This window comes from Dermochelys coriacea, chromosome 11, assembly GCF_009764565.3.
Source record: "Dermochelys coriacea isolate rDerCor1 chromosome 11, rDerCor1.pri.v4, whole genome shotgun sequence".
Lineage (NCBI taxonomy): Eukaryota > Metazoa > Chordata > Testudines > Dermochelyidae > Dermochelys > Dermochelys coriacea.
In genome coordinates this window covers 67,492,249-67,515,337 of record NC_050078.2, presented here as the reverse complement: position 1 = coordinate 67,515,337, position 23,089 = coordinate 67,492,249, and the positions used below count along the sequence as shown (strand labels likewise).

The 23,089-nt window shown below is 42.9% G+C and overlaps 1 protein-coding gene across 6 annotated transcripts in view; it reads left to right on the top strand.

Moving 5' to 3' along the window:
• ERBB4 (erb-b2 receptor tyrosine kinase 4) overlaps positions 1-23,089 on the top strand; it is a 1,003,508-nt gene that overhangs the window by 554,097 nt on the left and 426,322 nt on the right. For all 6 annotated transcript variants that reach the window (XM_038422011.2, XM_043505695.1, XM_038422006.2 and 3 more), the window contains exon 3: positions 14,589-14,775. In XM_038422011.2, coding sequence (XP_038277939.1) covers positions 14,589-14,775 — 187 coding nt within the window. The remainder of the gene's footprint in view (positions 1-14,588; positions 14,776-23,089) is intronic.

Genomic DNA, 23,089 nt, shown 5'->3' with positions numbered 1-23,089 from the left:
GCTCTCATTTTAGTCTTTCCAACATGATGTATGGCTAAGACGCTTTGCTCCCTCAGGAGTTCATACAACAAACTCTCATGGGGAATCACTCTGAAAATATGTTAAAGGGCAATCAGATATCAAGGTATAATGTCAAAATACTCACTGGCTTTCTAGATATAAGTGCTACAGGTTTCTTCCAGGACAAGAAGATGCTAGCTTTAAAGATGGAGCTGATACACACTGGAGAGCTTATGCAGGCCATGACACTACTGAATTTGAAGAGCTCAGAATTAAATTTAATAGATCTTCATGGGATTTCTATAGGTGCCCCCAAGCTAGATATTTCCTAGGCATGGATACTAAGGGAAAAACGGTATAATTGGGTGTAACAGAGTGGCTTGCCCCATGGGCTGGGGAGCTTGGGACTAAGCCAGACCTGATGGGCCACATCTAGGTTGAATCTTGTGATCCCAGGATAAAAATTGCAGGAAGTTGCAGCGAAGGGGGGAAGCCCAAAAACTGCAGCTAGGTCTGCAGATGCACTGCAGGGAGCAAGTAGTCTCCTGCAGGACTCTGTGTCAGCAGGGGGAAAGCGCAAGAAGCAGAGGAGAGAGTGAGGGAAAACTCTGCAGGCAGAGAGGCCTGGGGTTGGAGAGACCCTGTCCAAGAAGCAGCAGAGAGAGACTGGAAAGGCCTGTGAGAAGGGACAAACTCCAGACAAGGGGTACTGGGTAACGGACAGATCCTCAGAGAGATGAGAGAAGTGCACCCAGCTGAAACTGGGGTGAAGATGGTGTAAGTTTGTGTTCTATTTTTAAAGAGTTTCTTTTATTTTGGACTACTGGTAGAGCGAGAGACTGACCTAAAACTGGGGCCTGTAGGGCCAGCTGTATCCGGTGACTATATCAATAATGTCCCTTGTGGAGATTGGTTGAACTACTTTTTGAACTGTGAGTTCTTAGAGGGCCCTGAAGGAGTGGGGGAAACTGAGGCAGGGGGCTATAAAGCAGCTTCTGGCCATGAGGGGGTGCTTAGGTGGTGGCTGCATGATATTGCAATGGGGAAGAATTATTTGGAAGGGACTCTCGGATGTCAGTCTAACCCAACTCAGCTCCTAGTGCTAGAGTATAATTTCTCTTTTTGTAAAACAATCACAAATGTATTGTTTAAGTTTGGTGTTTCTCTACTCATTAACCTCAAGACCCTAAGAAAAATGTAAGATCTCAAGTCCAGAGTTAATAAATGGCAAAAAGCACTTGAATCCTTCTTTAAAAATCTATTTGCAAGACTTGTAGCAAATGCTAAACTTTGAACTCCATAGACATTGCTATTTTCCATCAATTTTGAACAAATCAATTCAGATATTTCCAAATAGGATTTTCAGTCACCATTGTCATGCTGTCTGGTGTGGTTCACGACCGTGTGTGCCAGCCTTGGGGCAGACTGTCAAAAAGCTGGGCAGACACCCCAAACTAGTTGTGTGTTCTATAATTAGACTTCACCAACCTGGTAACAAATGTAAATTCCTGGATCACTGTAAGAGAACCCAGGCAAGCTAGACTTAGTGGGAAATGGTCACACACACACACACACACACAATCACAATCACAATCACAAAATATTCAGGTTGCTCCCAGTCCCAAGAGCCCAGTCATTTACCCCAGATCAATTTATACCTTGCGCTTGCACCACATAAAACACTCATAGCCAATCCCATAGTAAACTAACGATTTATTAATTGGAAAAAGAAATGAGAGAATTATTTACAGGTTAAAGCAGGCAACATATAAGCACAAATGAGTTCATAGGTGCTGGAACTATGGATGCGGGGGAGTGCTTCTACACCCCCTGACTTGAAGTGGTTTCCCTCATATACAGGGTTTATAGTTTGATTCAATTGCTCTCTGCACCCCCCCGCTATAAAAACTGTTCCAGCACCCTTGAATGAGTCTGCCAAAAGGCGCCAGAGTTGTAATAATCTGGCAGCACTGAATGTCTTTTAGGGCTAATCCAGGTTAACGCTGGGGATATTTTAGCTCCAGCCCTTGGAAGGGGCCAAACGGCAAAGAGAGAACCATTTCTTCTTGTGAGCATCTTTATATGTCCTTTCCCCAGAGTTCAAACTGATGGGTCAAGTGTTCCTGCACATTACTACTTCTTCAATGGATGGGGCAATCAACAAAGTTTTTGTCCTACAATGGGCCATTTAATTTTGATAGTCTTTCTTATTGGCCAGGGGAACCATTCTTCCTGCATACATTCACAAGTTCAGAGCAGACCTTTTTACCATTATAAAGCAAAACTTTCTTATTACCTTATAGCCTGGGATACAGACATTACAAGTGAGATTAATGCATGCAGCAATTTACAAACATGGTATAGACTCTAAACACTAGACACACTTTTACAAGTCTAACACCTATCTTGAACAATACTAATATATAGATGAGCTGATCTGGTTTCCAGCTATGAAATTGTCAGTGCTCAGGTGATGCCTACAGAGTTGGCACCCAGTCTGCCAGCATCACAACCACCACTCAAACCATCATTTATAATGCTGTCCCCTGCCAGTTTGACATTGTTCTGCCACATCTTGGATTCCATGTTGGCAATTGCCTGAGTGTTTAACTCTCCCCAGTATATAATCTGAGAATTGATCTTTAGGACCTAATTTATTATTTAAGAGTACAGATCATGATTTCTCTGGTTGGCAAAAAAATTCTTCTATATCTGCTGACTTTACCAAAAAAGTCCACATATGGAAGTGTCAACAGAAAGTCCAAATCTACCATATGAAATACAAAATCATGGATCAGCAATCCCAAAGAAACATTCCATAAACTATTCAGTTCTATGTATGTTTATATATGTATACATATAAATCTCCTGGGACTTTACTAAATGATAGATTAATTAACTGCTACTTTAAATTCCAGCAAAAAACTTCATAATTACGTTCAAGCTGAAACGTTGCTGAAGTTATTAATGTTTTGTATTTCAGTTTACAAAGATCATATGGGTATAAGGAACTGTTTGCTTCAGAATTTCTAACTGCTGTATTGAATGTCATAAGTCATAATGTGGTTTTCAGGTTCTTCCTGGAGCAGTCTAACACACAGCTGATGGCAAAATCACAGCTGAGCCTTTCATTTATCTTGAGTGCAATTATTTTGGTTTCATTTTGGGTTTTTTTTAGAAGTCTAGCGAAGGTGCCATTTTTCTTAACAAATCTGAATTAAAGCTGTAACTTCAGTATATTGGACTATATGTTTTTTCTGTGACTGATAGGCAGCTCCTGTGATGATGCACCATTTACTTCTGGATCTGTCCGCAGAAAAACTGTTTTTCATGATCTGTGTCCTGAAATCCATCGCTGTGTTTAAACTTGAGGGAGTTTCCACTGAAGCTTGTACTGTATATCTGTGAAACCACTGATGTTCAGAAGGGCTTAAGATCACAATTGCATAAACGTTGAAGTAAAAGAAGAATATTCATCTTGGGAAAAGACAACACAGGATTTGTTTTGAGACACATTTCATGTGTGTGAGAGAGAAGGGCAGTGTTTAGACACTGTCTCTAAATTGAGTCTTTTCTCCCACAAAGTCAGCATTCGTTATGCATTTCTCATAATTATGGATGGATTGACAAAGGCATTTTAAGGGAATTAGGTACCCAAATACCATTGAATCTCTCCTAAACGTCTTTGAAAATCGGAGTTTGTTTATCAATTATCATACAGGTTATATAATGTATGGAATAGCTAAAGCATCATTTTAAAAAAATATTTGCCAACAGTTACTACACAGCTGTGTCTGACCTACCATAATTTCCTCTATACTTAGAGGAAAACTGGAAACTGGTTGCTCAGATACCACTTTTGTGTGCTCCAGATCAACGCTACTGTTCACCTCAACTGCTGCATCAATATCGACCTACTTGCAGGAATTCTGCTACTCCAGGGACTTCTTAGTGTTAGACAAGCTGGAGTTCACACAGCTTATGAGTACTGAATGATTCTCAGTAGTGACACCCCAGCAATTATCCTTGCTTCCCAGTACCACATGGTTCTCTGCCCTTTTTTCCTGGGGTCCGTCCACTGGAAGACATTTAGGAGAGGATGATGGAGAGACATTAAATCAGTCTCCTCCCTATCAGTATGGGATTCCCCTCCGCATCATTTCCAGGAACCCATGCTTTGACAAGGATCCTTGTCCACAGCAGGGATGGTGGCAACCACCCCCTCTCCGATATGGGCCCCTCGACAATGGCAAAACTGGGATCCTTGCATGGTGTACTGGCAGCAATTTGCACCGGGAGATTAGGGTTTCACAGTCTCCTCCACTAAGCTCCCAGCACAAGGAGTCCCTTGAAGAACAGGAGACAAGGGCAGACAAAAAGGCCACCCCACAAACATTCATTTTATTCTTGTCTCTGGACAATGCAATTTTGTCTCCATGACCATCAATGGCTGATGACTTTTGCCAATTCCAGGACCTTATAAAGAGGGTGGCTGATACCTCTTGAGGAGATTAAACACAATCACATCACAAGCTCGTAGACATCCTACAATTGGCAACACCCACCTGGGTTGTGTTACCCATTAATGAAGCGCCCCAGGATCCATCAAAGACTTTGTTGCAAACTCCAGCTGCCATTCCGCCAACTTGTAAATGGGCAGACAGGAAATATTATATTCTCCCCAACGATTCAGAATGTTTGTTTTCTCACCCCGACCTAATTCCTGGGGGGGGGGAGGAGGGGTTGGATGCCATAAACGATGGGGTAAACAGCATTACTCCAGGTCTATCTCTTATGATAAGGACCAGAAGAGGTTAGACCTTTTGGGCTGAAAGGCATATCCATATGAGACCCTCCATTTTGGATTTCAAACTATCAGGTGTTTGTGGCCAAGTATGACTTCAGGAATTACATCGAGTTTACAACCTTTATTGAACATCTTCCACAGGAGCATAGAGAGAACTTCCAGGCCATCATTAAACAGGGTCAGTTATTAGCCAGAACCTGTCTCCAAAGGTCCTTTGATGCTGCAAATGCTGACACTAGATCCACCACCACAGTGGTTGTCATGTGTGCGATGTCGTGGCTATAGCTGTCCTGAGAGAGGTTCCGAATACTGTTGAAGACCTCCAAATTGATGGTCAAAAGCACTTCTTAGGAACTATGGATGAGCCTCTGCATACACTGAAGGATGCTAGGGCCACACTGAGGTCTCTGGGTATATATGCTCCTATGAGCAATAGAAGATTTAGCAGTTCTCTGGATTTCAGAGCCACTGAACCCACTAGAAAGACAAAAATTACAGAGGAAGAGAGCTCCTCCCCCTCTTTCAGTGAGTACCCAGTCATCATCGAAACAACAACTTTGACAGGTTGACTCCTTCTCACCTCTAGTTTGCAAGCTGCAACTTTTTGTCCACCTTCCCACTTCTAAAGACTGCCTTTCCCATTTCCAACAGGTCTGGTGGTGGATTACAACAGACAAATAGGTCATGGAGGTTAAAATACTATGCTACATTATCCACTTTACATCCCTCCCTCCCACCTCCCCTCCCTGTCCCTCTTCAGGGATCCTTCTCATGAGACTACACTGAGTCATGGAGAATAGATTCATCAATGGCTATTAGCCAAGATGGTGAGGGACACAACCCCATGCTCTGGGTGTCCTAAGACTCTACCTGCCAGAATCTGGGAGCAGACAACAAAGAATGTATCACTCCGTAACTGCCCTGTTCTGTTCATTTCCTCTGAAGCTCTTGGCATTGACAACTGTTGGAAGACAGGATACTGTGCTAGATGGACCATTGGTCTGACCAATATGGCTGTTCTTATGTTCTTATAGCCATTTTACCATTTATTTACATATTTTATGTTTATGAATTAGAGTAAAAAAATATCTCATTGCTGAATTATCCTGGAATGTTGTTTCAAATCCTGTCCTTGTATTTCTGGCTACCTTTTTCCCTCCAGCAGATCAAAGTAGTTTCAGGGCTTGCTTATTTTATACAAAATGTCTGTTAAACTAAAATGTTCTCTACATCATCATCCTAGCTCAGCAACTCACAAACATCAATTCATTTACCCTCACACAATGTTGCTGTTATCCCTGTTTTACAGATGGGGAACAGATGCCTGGATTCAATAAAGCACGTGGTTAATTTTAAGCAAAGGCTTAAGGGCCAGTTTTTAAGATATTTTGGTGATGAACTCTCATTAAAATCACTGGAAATTAGGCACCTAAATACTTTTTAAAAATCTGGGCCTACATGCTTTACTGAATCAGGGCCAGAAATTAAGTAACTTGTCCCAGGTCAAACAGAGTCTGTGTGACAGAACCAGGAACAGAATGCAATTTGCTTAAGTGCCTTTACCACAAGTCTGTCTTTTTTCAATGAATGTTAAAAAAATAAAATCCACAGTGTTTATGTGAAACATCAGTTGTCCTAATTGTTTGTTGATCTGTTATTCTGAATCAAAGACAAAAATTTCTCTTATTTTACTCCATTTCACTAGGTTTCCTTTGTGTCAGAACAAAAGAACAGTTAAAGATCTGAAGTAACAACCTCCTTTCTTGTTTCTCATTGACAGAATTTACTTTGACTTTTCTTTTCCAAAACACTTGTGCTCAGCTAGCATTAATTACAATTAGAGTTTCTGGTTTTAGATTTTAACTGATAAAATTTCCCTGAATTTGTTTTCACAGTGTGGCATCTTGAAAATAAGCACTGAAAATAATTGATTTTAGTAATGCCATTTCTTTAGGTTGTTCAGCTTGTCTGTCAGATTACATCCTAGAGTGTGTTGCTGAGAAGTTAAACAATACATCTAGGTAAGCAAAACTACCACTGAATTCAGTAGAGCCAGGATTTCACCCACAGTTGTCATTCAAAATGACCCCAATCCTGATAAGCATATCTCAGCACTTCCACAATAAAATCTATTTGATGATGATCTAGAGATGGAAGGTGCTGAAAAATCTAGGTTGCAGTTTATAGTTTTTCCTCTGTTTAAACAACAGAGAGCATTTTCCAAACTGAAAATTGTCACTGGGAGGAGGTAAATTTGCACTAAAGATCTTTGGAAATTAATTTGAATTTTTTTATAAGCTGGTAAAAATGAAATGCACACCTTGAAGAACTGCATAAAATGAAAAATGAATTTCAGAGAAAAATTAACCCAGAAATCCTGACACCTTAATTACAGTTAAAGAGTAAAATACAAGGATGGCAGAGAGACAGTAAAGTTCTGCTTTTAATACTACTTTCTTTCTCCTGGAATCAAAATAGTCTGGTGACAGGATGTTTTAGGGGATTGAGAATATAATATAGAGCTTTCCACCTCTAGATCACTGGTTTGAATCTGGCTGAGGCTGATAATAGCTGCACGTTGGCTCTATTCTATAGTCTGTGTGAAAAGCCTTCCTTTGTCTTCTTCCCTGCAACACCTATAAGTAGCCACTTAGGTTTTTTTAACGTGCTCTGTGCTTTTCATCTACATCAGTAATATTTAGCCAATTAGAAGAGAGATTCATAGGGGCCTTATAGGTATTTGGCAACATGCAGGTTCAGCAGTGCTTAAATGTTTGCTGAATAGGGATGCATTTATGTGCTTGAAGTGCCTAGCTGAATTGGGGCCTTAATCATAATTGGTCAGGATGGAAATAATATAGAGGTTACCCTGCATTTGTTGGATTTGCATGTCTTCAGCCTCCAATGCTGCTTTACCATTCACCATATTTGCCAGCTGAGGAGACAGTTTATTATTATTATTTATTACTGTAGTGCCTAAGTGCCCTAGTCATGTACCAGAACTCCATAGGATTAGGCACTATGAAAACACAGAACAAAAAGTTGATTGCTAGCCACTAACTTTTATGTAATATAAGGAGGAAGAAGAGAGAGAGAGAGAGAGAGAGAAGATCCAGAGTTACAATAATTAGAATTTTGGAATGGTTTTTTTGTTTCATCCTTCCATTTGCTTGTTTACTGACTGTCTGCAGCGAAGGCTAGAAAACCAAATCTTTTGCGCAAAAGATATCGCCCCAGACCGAATAAATAGCAGATGTGTGGTTTGGCCCTTGAAATATCTATTTATCCATGGAACTTGAGCCAGACTTTTTGCATTTATTTGAGACAGCTAGATTGTGTACCCGTTACCTTAACATTGTAACATTAGTGAGCAATGCAAGTGCTTTCCAACCTGATGTAAGGGTTGCCTGTTGTAGCCCCTACTGCTTATTAAGCAAGTGAGCATAGCTGGTGTCTCTGTTGAGGGTGAATACCCACTCATAGGAGCTTACATTGTCACCAGTAAGGTTCTTCTTACTGACCTGCTCAGTCCCTCCAGTCCTGGGAAAAACAGGAACTTGATGCTCCCTGCGGTGAGCCAATGCCCAGAGATAGGACAGAGAGAGGCAGGAAGTGGGTAAATCCTGGCTTTGCATACCCAACAAGCGGGGCAGTGGTGATTGTTATGTATAGGTGAGGGGGTGGTAGCAAGGGATCATCTTCCATTTTGGAATGTGGGGCTCTGGACTGCAGGGCTGCAGTGAACTGCAGGCTCTGGCTGCTCTTGTGTCAAGTAATGTTTAAATAAAACTAACTGACCTGGTAAATGCAAGCTCTCCATGGCTTAATAAAGAGAACAACGTACTTTGTAGGCTGGCCAGCTTATTTAGTCAGGAGCACAGCTGGGACTAAGCTGTGTCATGACAATGGTTGTAATAATTTATTCCTCTCGGAGGGCAAGAGGAAGGAACAGGGGTGGATTGGGATTCTCTGAGATGGCAGGTTTTGTTCTCTGGTGTGATTATGTGAACTGTGTGTTAGAAATCTTTATTGTCACTATTATTATTCACTTTATTTTCACTGCTTCAGCCTGTTTGTTTCCTTTATGCATTCTTCTCATCTTGGCCAATGAAAATCAATAATGTTCATTTTGCTTTTGTTTATAGCCAGTGTCACTTTCGCACGCTCATTGCTGCCATGCCTGGGTGGGTAGCAATGCAGAGTGCGTTTACTGCTTTAAAACCAGTCACCATTGGGATTTAAAGCACAAATCATGGACATCAGATGTCTATTAGTTTGGCAAAAGATCGTTTTTACAAAATCTAATTTTAAGACATTTGAGTTTACTGTTTCCTTTTAATCTCAACATCTGATTTATTGCCATTGAAAAACAAGCTTGTGATATTACATTTTTAAAAAGATTGTGTGTAGCGAGAAGGTTGAGGACAATGGGAAATTGGTATGTGGATTAATGTACCTGATATGAGCCCTGAGGAAGGTGCTTTACCTGCATAATCGAACGTATAAGGCATAATCCACTGAGCGAGAGTAAAATGAATATACTTTTTTCCTGAACACTTCCAGGGAATAATAGAAGGGGGGGGGAGCTTTTTCTCTTCCCTGCAGATCTGACCTACATATATTTGCTATGCCTTGCCCTCTACACACTGCTGCCTTGACAAGTAAATGTGCATTATACACTGCGTTTTCCCTTCTGCTAGCTTGTATGTGGAAGGAAAACATCAATCATTTGGGACTCATGGTTCAGAGAACACTGAAGTCTCACAGACTGAATATTAATGGGGGGGTAAATATTTGTCTCCTGTTAATATATCAGACTCCTATCCTTTGCCTTGACAAACATTTAAAGCTAGCTTGTAAAGAGTTAAACTTTCCATGTTCTAATAGGTTTGCTACTTTTTTCTCCTAGAAACGTGCACTCTTTCTCCTTTAAAAATAAATAAATAAAATAAACAACAAAAACCTAACAAGCCAAGTCAGAGAAGCGGCCACCTCTGACTCTTGTTTCCTCAGAAGAGTCTTCCCATTTGCTTTTCACCACCACAAGCATCTGTTGTCATGGTTGTGTGAACATCATCCCTCCTCTCTCAACGAAGGAGGGTTTTCAGATCTTTTCATTAAAATCTATACTTTAAAAAAAAAAGTCACCTGGATATAGGGAGGAAACTTCTCGTGAATGCATGTTATTTGGCTGCCAGGTTGTGTTTCCTTCAGAATGAACACCACTGTGGGTAACATCAATCTGTTTCCTCTCCCATCAGATACTGATGAAGAAGATTATGCCTCATGGTTGGGAAGTAACCATGGCATAGAGCTTGCCAGGGATTTTCCATCAAAATTACTTTTTGGCTGGGAAACAGTTTCTGCAAAATCCAAATTTTCGGGGGGGGGGAAAGGTTTTTGAATCAGGAAAACAATTAGTTTGGGGTCACTTTGATAGTCATCTGTGTCTGCCTCAGCTACTGCAATGCTTCACAGCAGTTATAGCCAAGGTGTCTCATATTCCCTTTGACGCCAGTGGGCTTACCCCTGAGGCTGAACTGGCATGGCGCTTCATGGGGGTCCCATGCTTAGAGTGCACCCTGGGAGATGTAGTCCAGCCAGGGAGCCCGCCCATAAAGGAGACCAGGGATATGAAGCAGTGTGCAGCTGTGGGGAACCAGATTAATGTTGAACAGAAAGCAGTGAATTTAGAATGCTTCAGGTCATTTCTTAAAGTGTTTTCTATATTATGGGGACCACAGAGATAGCTGAACAGTAAGAAGATAGCACAGCAAAATTCAGCGGAGGGAAAACTCCAGTTCTTATGTCCTGATACTGGACTAGCCCAGATTTTTGTGCAGCAGGGTGGTGGAGTTATGGAAAGTGTCAGCTTTGTGTGCACGCCGTGAGAGCTCTGCCTAGTCTTGGTTTGAATTGTACAGAAATTCATACGACATGGTCCCTCCTGACCTTAAAAAGTAGGAATCCGCATTGAAAGCAATGGAAGTCTTTCTAGCAACTTCAGTCAGAGTTGGATCAGATTGTGAGCAGGCTGGTGAGAACTGCATCCAAACTGGCAACGCTTGGCCTTCTGGTTGGCGGTGTCAGCCGACGTGGTCCAGGATTGCTGGTGCACCCAGAGGTGATCTCTCCAGAACTGCCGAAGAACACCGGTGAGGCAAAAAGGGGTAAATGGCACAACTGCGACCCAAACATACCACACCAACTGAGTGTGTAAATAAAGGAATTCACTAACAAGTACTGTAAAACTGGTTCCTTTCAGAAGCATTGTGTGCTCCCTAAAACTGTAAAAAAACACCCCCCCATACACACACACTGCTTAGAGCACCATGAGCAATGACTGCTAAAAGGGGGCTCTGTGCACTGCCACCACCTCAAGTACCAGTTCTGTAGCTCCCATTGGCTGTGGTTCTTGGCTAATGGGAGCTGCGGGGGCAGTGCGGGCGCAGACAGGGCAGCACGCAGAGCTGCTTGGCTGCACCTCCGTGTAGGAGCCAGAGAGGGGACATGCCACTGCTTCCGGGAGCTCCCTGAGGTAAGTGCCACCTGGAGCTTGCACCCCTGACCCACGCCTGTGCCCCAACCCCCTGTCCCAGCCCTGATCGCCTCCCTTCCCTCCAAACCCCTCGATCTCAGCCTGGAGCACCCTCCTGCCCCAAAGCCCGCACCCCAAGCCAGAGCCCTCACATATCCCCCGCACTCCAACTCCCTGCCCTGCCCCAGCCCTGATCCCCCTCCTGCCCTCCGAACGCTTTGATCCCAGCCCAGAGCACCCTCCTGCACCCCAACTCCCTCAGCCCCAGCCCCACACCAGAGCGCGCACTCCCAGCTGGAACCCTCATCCCCCCCTTCCCCAGCCCGGAGCCCCCACTCACACCCTGAACCCCTCATTCCTTTCCCCACCCCAGAACCCTCACCCCCAGCACAGAGTCCTACCCCCCTCCCATACCCCAACTGCCTGCCTCAGCCCAGAGCCCCCTCCCATACTTCAAACCCCTCGGCTCCAGCCTGCAGCCCCATCCCACAGCCTGAACCCCTCGTTTCTGGCCCCACCCCAGAGCCGTACCCATTCCCACACCCAACCCCCTGACTCAGCCCAGAGCCTCATGCCATACTCCAAACCCCTCGGCTCTACCCTGCAGGCTGGAACCCACTCCTGCACCCCAAATCCCTCATCCCCCAGCCACAGCCCTCACCCCTTTCCTCATCCCAACCCACTGCCTCAGTCCTGAGCCCCCTCCCGCATCCTGAACTCCTCACTGGTGGCCACATCCCCAGCTGAGCCCTCACCCCTCCCGCACTCCAGACCCCTGAGCCAGCCTGGTGAAAATAAGTGAGTGATTGAGGGTGGGGAGAGCAAGTGACAGAGGGAGGGGGGTATGGAGTGACTGGGGCAGGGCCTTGGAGAAGGGGTGGGGCCTCAGAGGAGGGCAGACCAGGGGGTGGGGCAAGGGTGTTCAGTTTTGGGGGCGTAGAAAGTTGGCAACCCTACTCTGAACACCAAAGCAGAACTTCTAAACAGTTTATCTTTGGAGCATAGTGTCCATATTGACTTTTGAACTGGTGGTATCTGAATGTGCATTTTGAATGTCACTCAAGAAGTACAGGTGTGAAGAGCTAGCATCAGTGAATCAGCAGAATTGCAAACATCCGCACATATGCAAGGCTAAGTTTCACAAGGAAGTAAATGAAAGCCATGCTAAATGAGGCACAATGGGAATTGCATTGCTTCAACATTGCCTTTTTTTTTCTTTCCTTCTTTTTCTTTTTCTTTTTTTTTTTTGCCAGGCAAATAGTGTGATAAGGGCCAAATCCTGGGAAAGAATGTATAGCCCAATTAAGTGAGTTATGCACTCACATGGTCTCAAAAGACAGAAGGTTGAGAAATAGATATTTCAGCCCTGTTATCTTGTAGCTGATCTGCAACCAGGTCTCAGTGGGTATGTCTACATTGCAATGAAACACCTGCAGCAGGCCTGTGTCAGCTGACTCAGCTTTGTGGGGCTTGGGCTGCCGGGCTGCAGAATTGCAGTGTAGATGTTCGGGCTTGGGCTTGAGCCCAGGCTCTGGGATCCTGCAAGAGCATGGGTGTTTTGCTGCAGTGTAGACTCTACCCTGTGTGCTTACAGACTGTGGGAATGATACTGAATGTGACCTGTTCCCCCAATGACATCCAAAAGGACACATTATGAATGGGATGGAGGTATGTTCTACATGAAATTTGTTCTGGTCACACACACACACACACACACACACACACACACACACCGGTCCTGGAACAGAGGTAGTCACAAACAGCATGCAAGACAATCCCTTCTTTTAGGAATTTCAGCCTGCTTCAGGGGTACTCTGACTCCAATTACAGACCAAGGCAGAGAGCGAACTCTCCTGCAGATGGCATAGCACCTGCTACACAGCCTTGTGCATAACAAAACTAAGAGTTGCACATCTTCCCAAGACTGAATATTGGTTCATACAATCGTCCATATTTTTTCCTAGTGTGTAATAATGCCATCTATTGACACTGCCATAACATCTTATTATGTATGTCTATATTGAACCAACAACCAGGAAATTCACAGTGGAGATGAAAACTCTTAGCATAACTGATTTGTTTAGCGTTTTCTTGGAGTTCCTACATAAATGCATAGCACAAGGGCCAGCCCTATCTGCTGGCAGTGAGGGAAGGAAGTTTACAGGAATATCCTGTATTCAGTGGTCGGACTAGAGAGGAAGGCACCTCCCACCATACATTCCCAGTTCAGTTTGTGAACCGGATCCTGCTCTCGCTTGAGTCCCTAGCTAAAAGGAGCTGCTTGAAGCTATCCCTCAAACCTCCAAAATAAATGTAGACAATGCAATGAAAGAAAAATGCTCCCTGAGAACTTGGAGTCAAAATCCAGTGATATAGACTTTTTAATTAGGCTTCTTACAAATGGACTGGCGAAGGAATAATAAACAGGAATAATTCCTCACTTTAAGGATCTTTACTTTGTATATTTCGACATGGGATGTTGACAGTTTTAATGGTTTATAAAGCTTTAACTTTTTGAATTCAAGGTCTACTGTCATTAAATAATTGACTTCCCCATAATGTCATGCAGCTGTGAAAATTGAAATCCATAAAAACAGAAAAATGCTTAAAAATAAACATTGATGATATCAATTGAAATTAAAAAAAAATCAAATTCTGCCAAGCTTAAACACCTCCCAACATAGCTAAATTCATTGGGTAATCAAATTCCTGTGATGACACCGTGATCTGTTTGGATGCTGAACAGATTTTGAAATTGCTCCACAGCCTTTTTAATAACTTCACTTGCAATATAAGGATCTGACTTTAATGGGACAATATTAGGCCAGAATATGCAAAGCATATAAACCACCCTTATGTGATAGTCCGGTAGCCAGCATTACATCTCTTGTCTATTACATATTTATTATTTTTGTAAAGTTAATTAAAACATTTGTGCTCTATCAGGCATAAAAATAGGGCAACTGCTTCTTGTTACATTGGGAACTGAAAATGTCAGAGTCCCACAAATCTATGTTGCTTTTCTTTATAATGGTAAATGTTTGATTGTATACATATCATTGTTAACACACATTTTTATTAGGGTAGTGACTGGAGGCCCTATTCAGGAATTGGCCCCATTGAACAGAATAGTATGTGCACATTGTTTTAGGCAGGGACTGTCTAATACTGTGTTAATTAATTAACACTCATCAATTAAAAGGGAAATATTTCTAACGTGGATGTTGGTTCTGTCTCTTTCAGTCTATCCGAGAAGTCACGGGATATGTCCTGGTAGCTTTGAATCAGTTTGAGTACCTCCCGTTAGAGAACCTACGCATCATTCGTGGGACAAAACTCTACGAGGACCGATATGCCTTGGAGATATTTCTTAACTACAGAAAGGATGGTAATTTTGGACTAAGGGAACTTGGCCTGAAGAACTTAACTGGTAAGGAAAACACCTATAAATAACTGATCGGTCATAGTGGCAACTGAGCTTGCTGAATATTTATACAGATGCACTTGGATACTAGCATTATAGAGGGGCCATATGTGTACCTAGATAGATAGGCATGTTGAAAATTTTATGTAGTTAAAAGATTTATAGATTTGTCTAATCTAGTTCCCTTTTTTGGTGCCTAGAGTGGTAGCTGTGTTAGTCTGTATCAGCATAAACAATGAGGAGTCCTTGTGGCACCTTAGAGATTAACAAATTTATTTGGGCATAGGCTTTTGTGGGCTAATACCCACTTCATCAGATGCATGGAGTCAGAGGTGAAAGTAAGCATGTACACCCTGGTACGGTATACCGGCAAGAGCCGGTGCACCGCACTGGGGCAGCCCGGCTTCCCCAAGGGGCAATTTAAAGGGCCTGGGGCTCCCAGTAGTGGCTGGAGCCCCAGGCCCTTTAAATTGCCTCCAGAATCCCGCTGCTAGAGCCCTGGGGTAGCGGCTGCGGGGCTCCGGCGGCTATTTAAAGGGTCTGTGGCTCCCCTGCTTCTACCGCCCTGGCCTTTTAAATAGCTGCTGGAGCCCCACCACCACTACTCCAGGGCTCCGGGGGCTATTTAAAGGAGCCTGGGGTATCGGGGGCTCCAGGGGCTATTTTAAAGGGCCGGGGCTCTGGCTTCCTCTGCTGCCCTGGTGCTTTAAATAGCTGCTGGAGCCGCACTGCTTCCCCAGGGCTCCGGCAGCTAACTAAAGGACAGGGGCAGTAGAAGCAGGGGAGCTACAGGCCCTTTAAATAGCCCACAGAGCCCCAGGCTGCTGCTGCTACCCTGTTGGGGGAGGAGAAGGGGGTCACTTACCTTACAGGGTAGACTGGGGCTGGCTCTGACCCCCTCAGCCCCACCCCTTCTGCCCTAGGCCCCGCCCCTTCCAGGGGCCAGAGCTGACCCCAGTGTACCGGTAAGTTACTCAACTTACTTTCACCCCTGCGTGGAGTGGAACGTACAGCAGGGAGGTATAAATACACAGCATATGAAAAGATGGGAGATGCCTTACCAAGTAGGGGGGTCAGTGCTAACGAGCCAATTCAATTGAGGTGGAAGTAGGCTATTCTCAACAGTTGACAAAAAGGGGTGGAAATCACTTTTGTGGTGCTAATGAGGCCAATGTAAACAAGGTGGCCCATTTTGAACAGTTGACAAGAAGGTGTGAGTATCTGCATGGGGAAATTAGTTTTTGTAGTTACCCATCCACTCCCAGTCTTTATTCAGGCCTAATTTGAGGGTGTCCAGTTTGCAAATTAATTCCAGGTCTTCAGTTTCTCTTTGGAGTCTATTTTTGAAGTTTTTTTGTTGAAGAATTGCCATTTTTAAGTCTGTTGTTAGTGTCCAGGGAGATTGAAGTGTTCTCCCACTGATTTTTGAATGTTATAATACCTGATGTCAAATTTGTGTCCATTTATTCTTTTGCATAGAGATTCTTCTGGTTCTAAATCAATATCTTGTGATTTCACAATCCAAAGGATGGCATTGGCTAGAAGGAATGGTCCAAATTATAGTATTGGCTAGAAGGAATTAACCTGGAAGGAAACGTTCAATGGCTGGAAATGTAGATATGAAACAGGCTTGAAAAAGCAGGGCCAGATTAAGCCAGTGTAAATTGGCATAGCTGCCCTGAAGTCAACAGAGCTGCACCAGTTTACCCCAGCAGTGATCAGGACTGCTGTGTTTGGGTGGATACTACCCAACAGTTGTATTTTAGCCTGTCATATGCCCTGGAGACAGTGAGAGCTGTGGCTAAAATACAACTGTTGGGTAGTATCCAAACAAAATATAGCGCTAGCTCTCCTTCTCCCTCTCCACTTACTTTACCTAAAGCATTTCCTTTAGTCTCGCTAATGCTTTCACTTCTCTTTCAACTCTATCTTGGGTGAATCAGAAATATTTTTGAAAGAGCAGATGAACTTTCACAAAGTTATGTTTCAAAGCCATAAGCATAGTAGTGGCTTTATGATGGTCAGTTATCCATTATTTATTGCTTCTGGGGCAGTTTTCTTGATGCAAAAATGTCTTCAGAATTGGCACTATGGCCCATTTTCTTTTTTTAATTGGTGACTGTGGGGCCATATCCTGAGGTGGTGCAGATTAGCCTAGCTCAACAGAGCTGTGACCATTTACGACCACTCAGGGTCTGGACTTCGGGTGAGATTGAAAGTCAGATTGGTAACCCTGGCTAGCATATAAAGAATGCAGGTAGCTGCTGTGCAAACTTGTCTAGAGAGTTCATTCAAAGCCACCTTATTTATCGTTCGTACCTCCTGAGGAGAGGTTATCAACTGTGATCATTTTATACCACACTCTGGTGGCTTTGTGACACGGAATCTCTCTGCTAGTGGCTAAATGCAGACCACAAACTTAACCCCAACTGGATTTGAAGTTTGGCCCTCAGTACAAAAAGGTGTAGCTCAACCTTTTTGAACTGAGTTTAGGCATTTCTATGTTGTTGTATAACACAGTTGACATGGGTGTCAATAGTTCTCTTTTGTTAATGTCTACCTGAATTTTACAGCCATGCTTGAAATAAGCGGATGCTTCTAAAAAGACAAAAAGAAGACTGATTTGACCTAGCAATTCACAAATGTCCCCATTGTTGTTATATTATCTGCTATATCCTCATACTGAACTACAGTGGCATTCTGGAAACATGGGTAACTTTTTTTTTTCAAAAGACTTATAAGCATAAATCACTTAGGCTCAGATTTTTGAAGCTATATAAGCATAAGTAGCTTCATGTAATTTAGGGTATGTCTACACTGCACGAAAATGTGTTCAACCCCCGTCTGCCCTCTAGGCTTTAACTTGAGCTGTTAACCTTGGTTAACAGCCAAATTGTTATGTCTTAATGCTATTTTAACCCACGTTAGCGAATGCAGGTTAGCTAACCTGACTTAAGAACACACCTTTTGTTTTTATTTTGCACTGTAGACATACTCTTAGATTAAAGAGCATTCATAACAGACGGTAGAGGGCTTGGTTTTTTTTAGTAGACGCTTAGCCATGGCTCTGCTGGCTCGTAGGGTGAAACAGCTGCGGTTTTAAGTTCCCAGCTCAGGATTTCATTCCTGAACCAGCTGTCGTGCTCTAGTTCACTGTTTGTTTGACTCAGAGACATCTCTTGTAAAGGCCACTTTTATATTACCGGCACAACATCAAACCTATGCAGTAAATAATTTCATTTTCCTTTCTTTCAAATAAGCCTCATAACACCACTCTTAGCTCAGCCTCTGGCACTTTCTTATTACTGAGTATTGATGTTTGCTTCCACGTCATCTGACTTAGGTTTCTACAAACTCTCTCAGAATTTGTTGCTCAAGATGTGTCATTGTCTCTAGTAAGAAAAGTGGCTAGCACCATTAACTTTTAGCCTTGTAGCAACTTGCATGGAATTTGGAGGGATGAGCATAGGTTGCAGGTGTGAAGAATTTGGAGGAAGCACCAGGAGGTTGGTCTAGGTGATGCTAGCTGCAGTTGCATCATCTCCGTAAATAGTTCTCTTAATAAACAGCCAGTTTAGTTTTACAAGCATGAAGTCCTTTCATGTTATTACCCAGGACGTGGTATGTGAAATAAGCCTAGCCTCCAAGTGCTTAAAAATAGTTTCCTGGGGCTGAAGATGGACTTATGCATACTTCCAGATAATCAAAATACTGTCTAGATAGCACATGGCCCATTGCCGTTTGGAATACTGCTGATGCATTGGCTATCTTTTCTCTTAACCTGCTTCATACTGTAAATACCATCTCCAGAGCATGCTAATATTTAACCCCCGTGTGCTAACATCTTCAGCACAATCTTAGAATACTATTCTTCCAAGCTGTGCAAAACTAACCTGGGGTTGTGGAGGTGGATGACATTCCACCTTTCAGGGTTGGATTAGCTCTGAATTTATGTCTGTGCAGGGGTGAAAGTAAGATAAAATACTTATCGGTATGGGGGCCCTGCTCCGGGCCCCTAGAAACAGCGGGGCCTTGGACAGAAGGGGCAGGGCTGGGGGTCAGCCTCCCCCAGCCAGCCCTTCCACGCTGCCCAGCCCGTGCCGCCTGAGGCTCCGGCTGCTGCCATGGCAGCGGCGGCGGCTGGGAACCTTGGGCTTTCTTAAATCGCCAGGCCCCGGGGCAGCTGCCCCTTTTGCCCACCCCGTCGGTGGCCTGGGGGGGTGGTGGGGGGGCAAAAGGGGGATCAACATTCAAGCACTGCCACAACAGTGCTTTAACATCGGCTGTGTTTGGGCCGGTACTGGCGGCCAGTTCTTACCAGTACACTGTACTGGCCCACTTTCACTTCTGTGTCTACGTATCCCAGCAGCTCCATATCAAAGTCAGAAACAATCATCGTGACCTCAGTTTTGTATTTAATTTAAGATGAAATTATCCCTACTAGTGCCAGTTCCTGCAGCTTCTGCTTCATTGCAGACTTCAGCAGATTAAACCTTGCACGGTACAGTTATTCTAGCTAATTAAAGCCTGGGCGTAACCCTCTGAACGACATGAAAAACCTGGTGAAGCGCTCTTTATTGGATTTTTGCCCTGTGCAAACAGTTAAGGCATTTTTGTTCCGTTTGTACAGTGCCTACCTCAGTGGAGTCCTGGTCTGTGAATGAGGTTCCTAGATGTTACTCATCATATAACTGCTGAGGATGCTTCCACCTCTAGTGACAAATGTGGATTCAAACTTCACAGTCCCATTCTTTCCACTAGTGCATGGATGCCCCCAGCAGACTTTGAAACTGTATTCTCAGTGCTGTACGAGATACACATGCAAACACAGGCCCCTGCCTTTAGTAACCGAAGGCACTGCTCCCTCCTTTTAGTGTGGCCACAGACTGAAACCAAGTCCCATAACTGAATCCCTTTCCCACATACAAAGACAACATTTTAGATTTTTCTCACCAAGTATTGTGTTCTTTTCAGTATGTCAACAGCTGTGTTTTTATTGTCAGATCTGTGTCAAGAGCTATTTCATATTTGAACTTAACTTTGAGTGTTTTGGGTTTTGTACCTTATCTGCTATATTCAAATGATACATACAAATGCTCTGTTATATTCTACATTTATACCTCACAAAGGGCTCAATTCCACCATCAGCTGACAGTTTCCATTTACCTCAGCAGCAGTTCTGTCTGTGAAATGACAGTAGGATCAGTTCCTAGAAATCTGAAGCTGTTCCAGAAATCTGGGCTATAAAAACATATTTCTCACATTGGAATATAAAAATGTAATCACACATCTCTGAAATCTACAGTCAGTTATTCCACATATGCATCAAAAGAAAGCAGATGTTATACTAACAAACTGGCTGCTGCCATCTCAGCTGGGCTCCACTTACAACCTTCATAATCTCCACCAGGTACCCTTAAAATAAAATGCAAGTTTAAAATATTGAACATATTATATAGTGTGGTATTAACAGGACACACTATGTGTAGACCAAGACTATGCCTTCTCCTTCCATTCATTAGGAATGACCTAGTGCAAATCATTTCTGACTTCACCATGTAGCGAGGCAGTCAACCCTAGTTCATCCAATGAAAGGCATAATCAGTGACCACACAGGGGGTATTCCGTGTATGATGAATAGCTGATGAATAAGTTCCATTGTGACGTTTATCTTCATGAGTGAGGCAAGGCAAAAATGGAAGGATAATTCACAAGCGCCACACCTACTGTTGAGGTATTCCATATTTTCTTGTATGAAAATAAATGTCATGACAGCGATCAGCCATGATGAATTGTATAATCTACAAATGGGCAGGAAAATGTAAATATGTGTCTGTAAAAATCTGAATGGCTTAGAATCTGTAAAGGGTTTTAAATAGATTTTTGGAGTCATCAGTTAATAATAATAATACTCAGCTCTTCTGTAGTGCTTTTGATTAGCGGAGATCTCAATAACATATACATGGCTTCCAAGTGCTGACTTGCATTTTCCTGTTTAGTCATACTTTCTATTTATGCATCCTTGCAAGAATGTTATTGTTAAGATATCTGATTGAAAAAGTGTTAATACTTCATACAGTTAACATACAGCCTAACGGTCTCAATTTTGATGGTTAAAAGCTGGAAATCTAGGTTACGAGGAGATGGGGGGAAGAGGGGAATGAAATTGGTTTGTTGTGAAGGATTGGAAACAGATCCATTGTTAAGGTTTTTTTGGAGCTTTTATAATTTTTGTGTGTGGATTTAAACATTTTTTGTTGAAAACCTTGATGCATTTTGTTTATCGAAAAGTGCAATTTCATTAAATGAAGAATATCTAATAACCATTTTGATAACGCTTTTGATCACTTTTTCTATTAAACATTCCCCCCCCATTGAAAAATGCTTATTGCAAAAAAATAAAAAATTTTCGGTGAATTTCAAAACAAAACCAACAAACACACAACCTTTTTTTCAAAAAAATTTCAGCTCTAGTTTCAGCCTCCCTACCCTACATATATAAAAAACCCTAATGATTAGAAAGGGTGGCATTAAGTTGACATCTGCTGCATCCAGTGCAGATGATGAACTGATTGGGAGAGGGTTTTACACTCACTTGGCGACCTGCTAATCTTGTCAGTTGTTCATCTGAAAATTCATACAGGACACGTCAGTATTAGGATATTTCAGTGCACTGTGTGGAACAGGTCTGCTGTTCCTGCTTCAAATGCTACTTCTAATACTAGCTGATGCTAGTTATTCTTTTTACCAGTGAGGTACTAGGATGTTTTGGGTTCCCCTGCCTGTTACCAGTACTAGTAGTCCATTCATACTTGACCACTCAAGAACCCTTCTCGATGTCTTTGCAGCCTTGCTCGGTAGACACCTGTTGTCTCATCACTCCTCTCCAGTTCATCATATTCTAGCCCTGTTGACCTTGATATCTATCTGATAATTAGATTAGAGCCATGTGTAGATTGATTGTTATCTCTTTCTTGGGCTCCTTTTCTGACAAGTCAGTGCCAACTATTTTGCTATACTTCTATCTGAGGCCTTAGATCCTAACATCTCAGTTGTTCATTTTAACTGCAATCTCCATCACTCAACTGCCTTAGCATTTTATGTATATAGCAGGACTACTCAGCATTGTGTGATATCCAAATTACTAGTATAGGTCACTGACCTCTGGGTCCAAATTATGAATCCGTAGAGTAGTTAACTATACTCCATACTACTATATGCTACTTATTATAAATTGCCTTCATGTCGTATCAAATGTTGTTTTCTTTCCAAAGGAAATGCCATTCTGAATAGATACTGCTTTTTGAGGCATTATTTGTTTAGAAATCCAACAATGAGCTGTCAAAATCTGAGATGAATACCGACCAAATATTAATTTCCATGTGCAGCCTAAATATATGTTTGTGCACAAATATACACAGCAAGACAAACAATCAAAAAGCCACCTCTGTTGCAAAGTGAGGCACTCTGCGTTGTTTGTATTACCTCAGCATTGCCTCCTTGTGTAATGTAATTGCAATAGGGTCTATAACTGCTCAGTCAGTGAGGCTTACTCTATGCTTCAAGTTCTATTCATAGAACCATAGGGTTGTAAGGGACCTCAGGAGGTCATCTCGTCCAACCCCCTGCTCAAAGCAGACCAATCCCCAATTTTTGCCCCAGATCCCTAAATGGCCCCCTGCAAGGATTGAACTCACAACCCTGGGTTTAGCAGGCCAATGCTCAAACCATTGAGCTATCCCTTCCCCCCCATAGCTATGTCTGTCAGGAGTGGGGAGGGGGAAACGGTGCTGATGCTCCAGTGTCGATACAGCTGTGTCAACAGAAGAGGGCTTCTCTCAACGTAGCTCGCATCTGTCAGGGAGGTGGTATTCCTACCATGACAGAAACTCCTTCTGTCAAGGTAAGCTGTATCTATGATAGGAGGCTATTGCTATGCTGACAGAGACACCGTGGTGTTCCCTTACTAGTTACGCTGTATGACCTCTCCCTCATTCAGTGCAGAAGATGGATGGTGTTCAGTGAACAAGGCAGTGGCTCAACATTTCCTTTTATCCTAGTTGTTCAGGGCATTGTCTCACGCCTCATTTACTACACACTATCCAAACCTTGCACTGAATGAGGATTTTTTTCCTGGCTTTCTAGGCTTTTCTCTAGTGATCAGTACGGTAGTGTCTCAGCCTCTTGCAAACCTTGAATTTATCCTCACCTCCACTTCTGAGATCAGAAAGATGATAGACTGGATTTTCAAAATTGCTTCATCTCAGGGTCAGATTTTCAGCAGAACTCATCTCACTGTATCCATGTTGGACACTGAGCG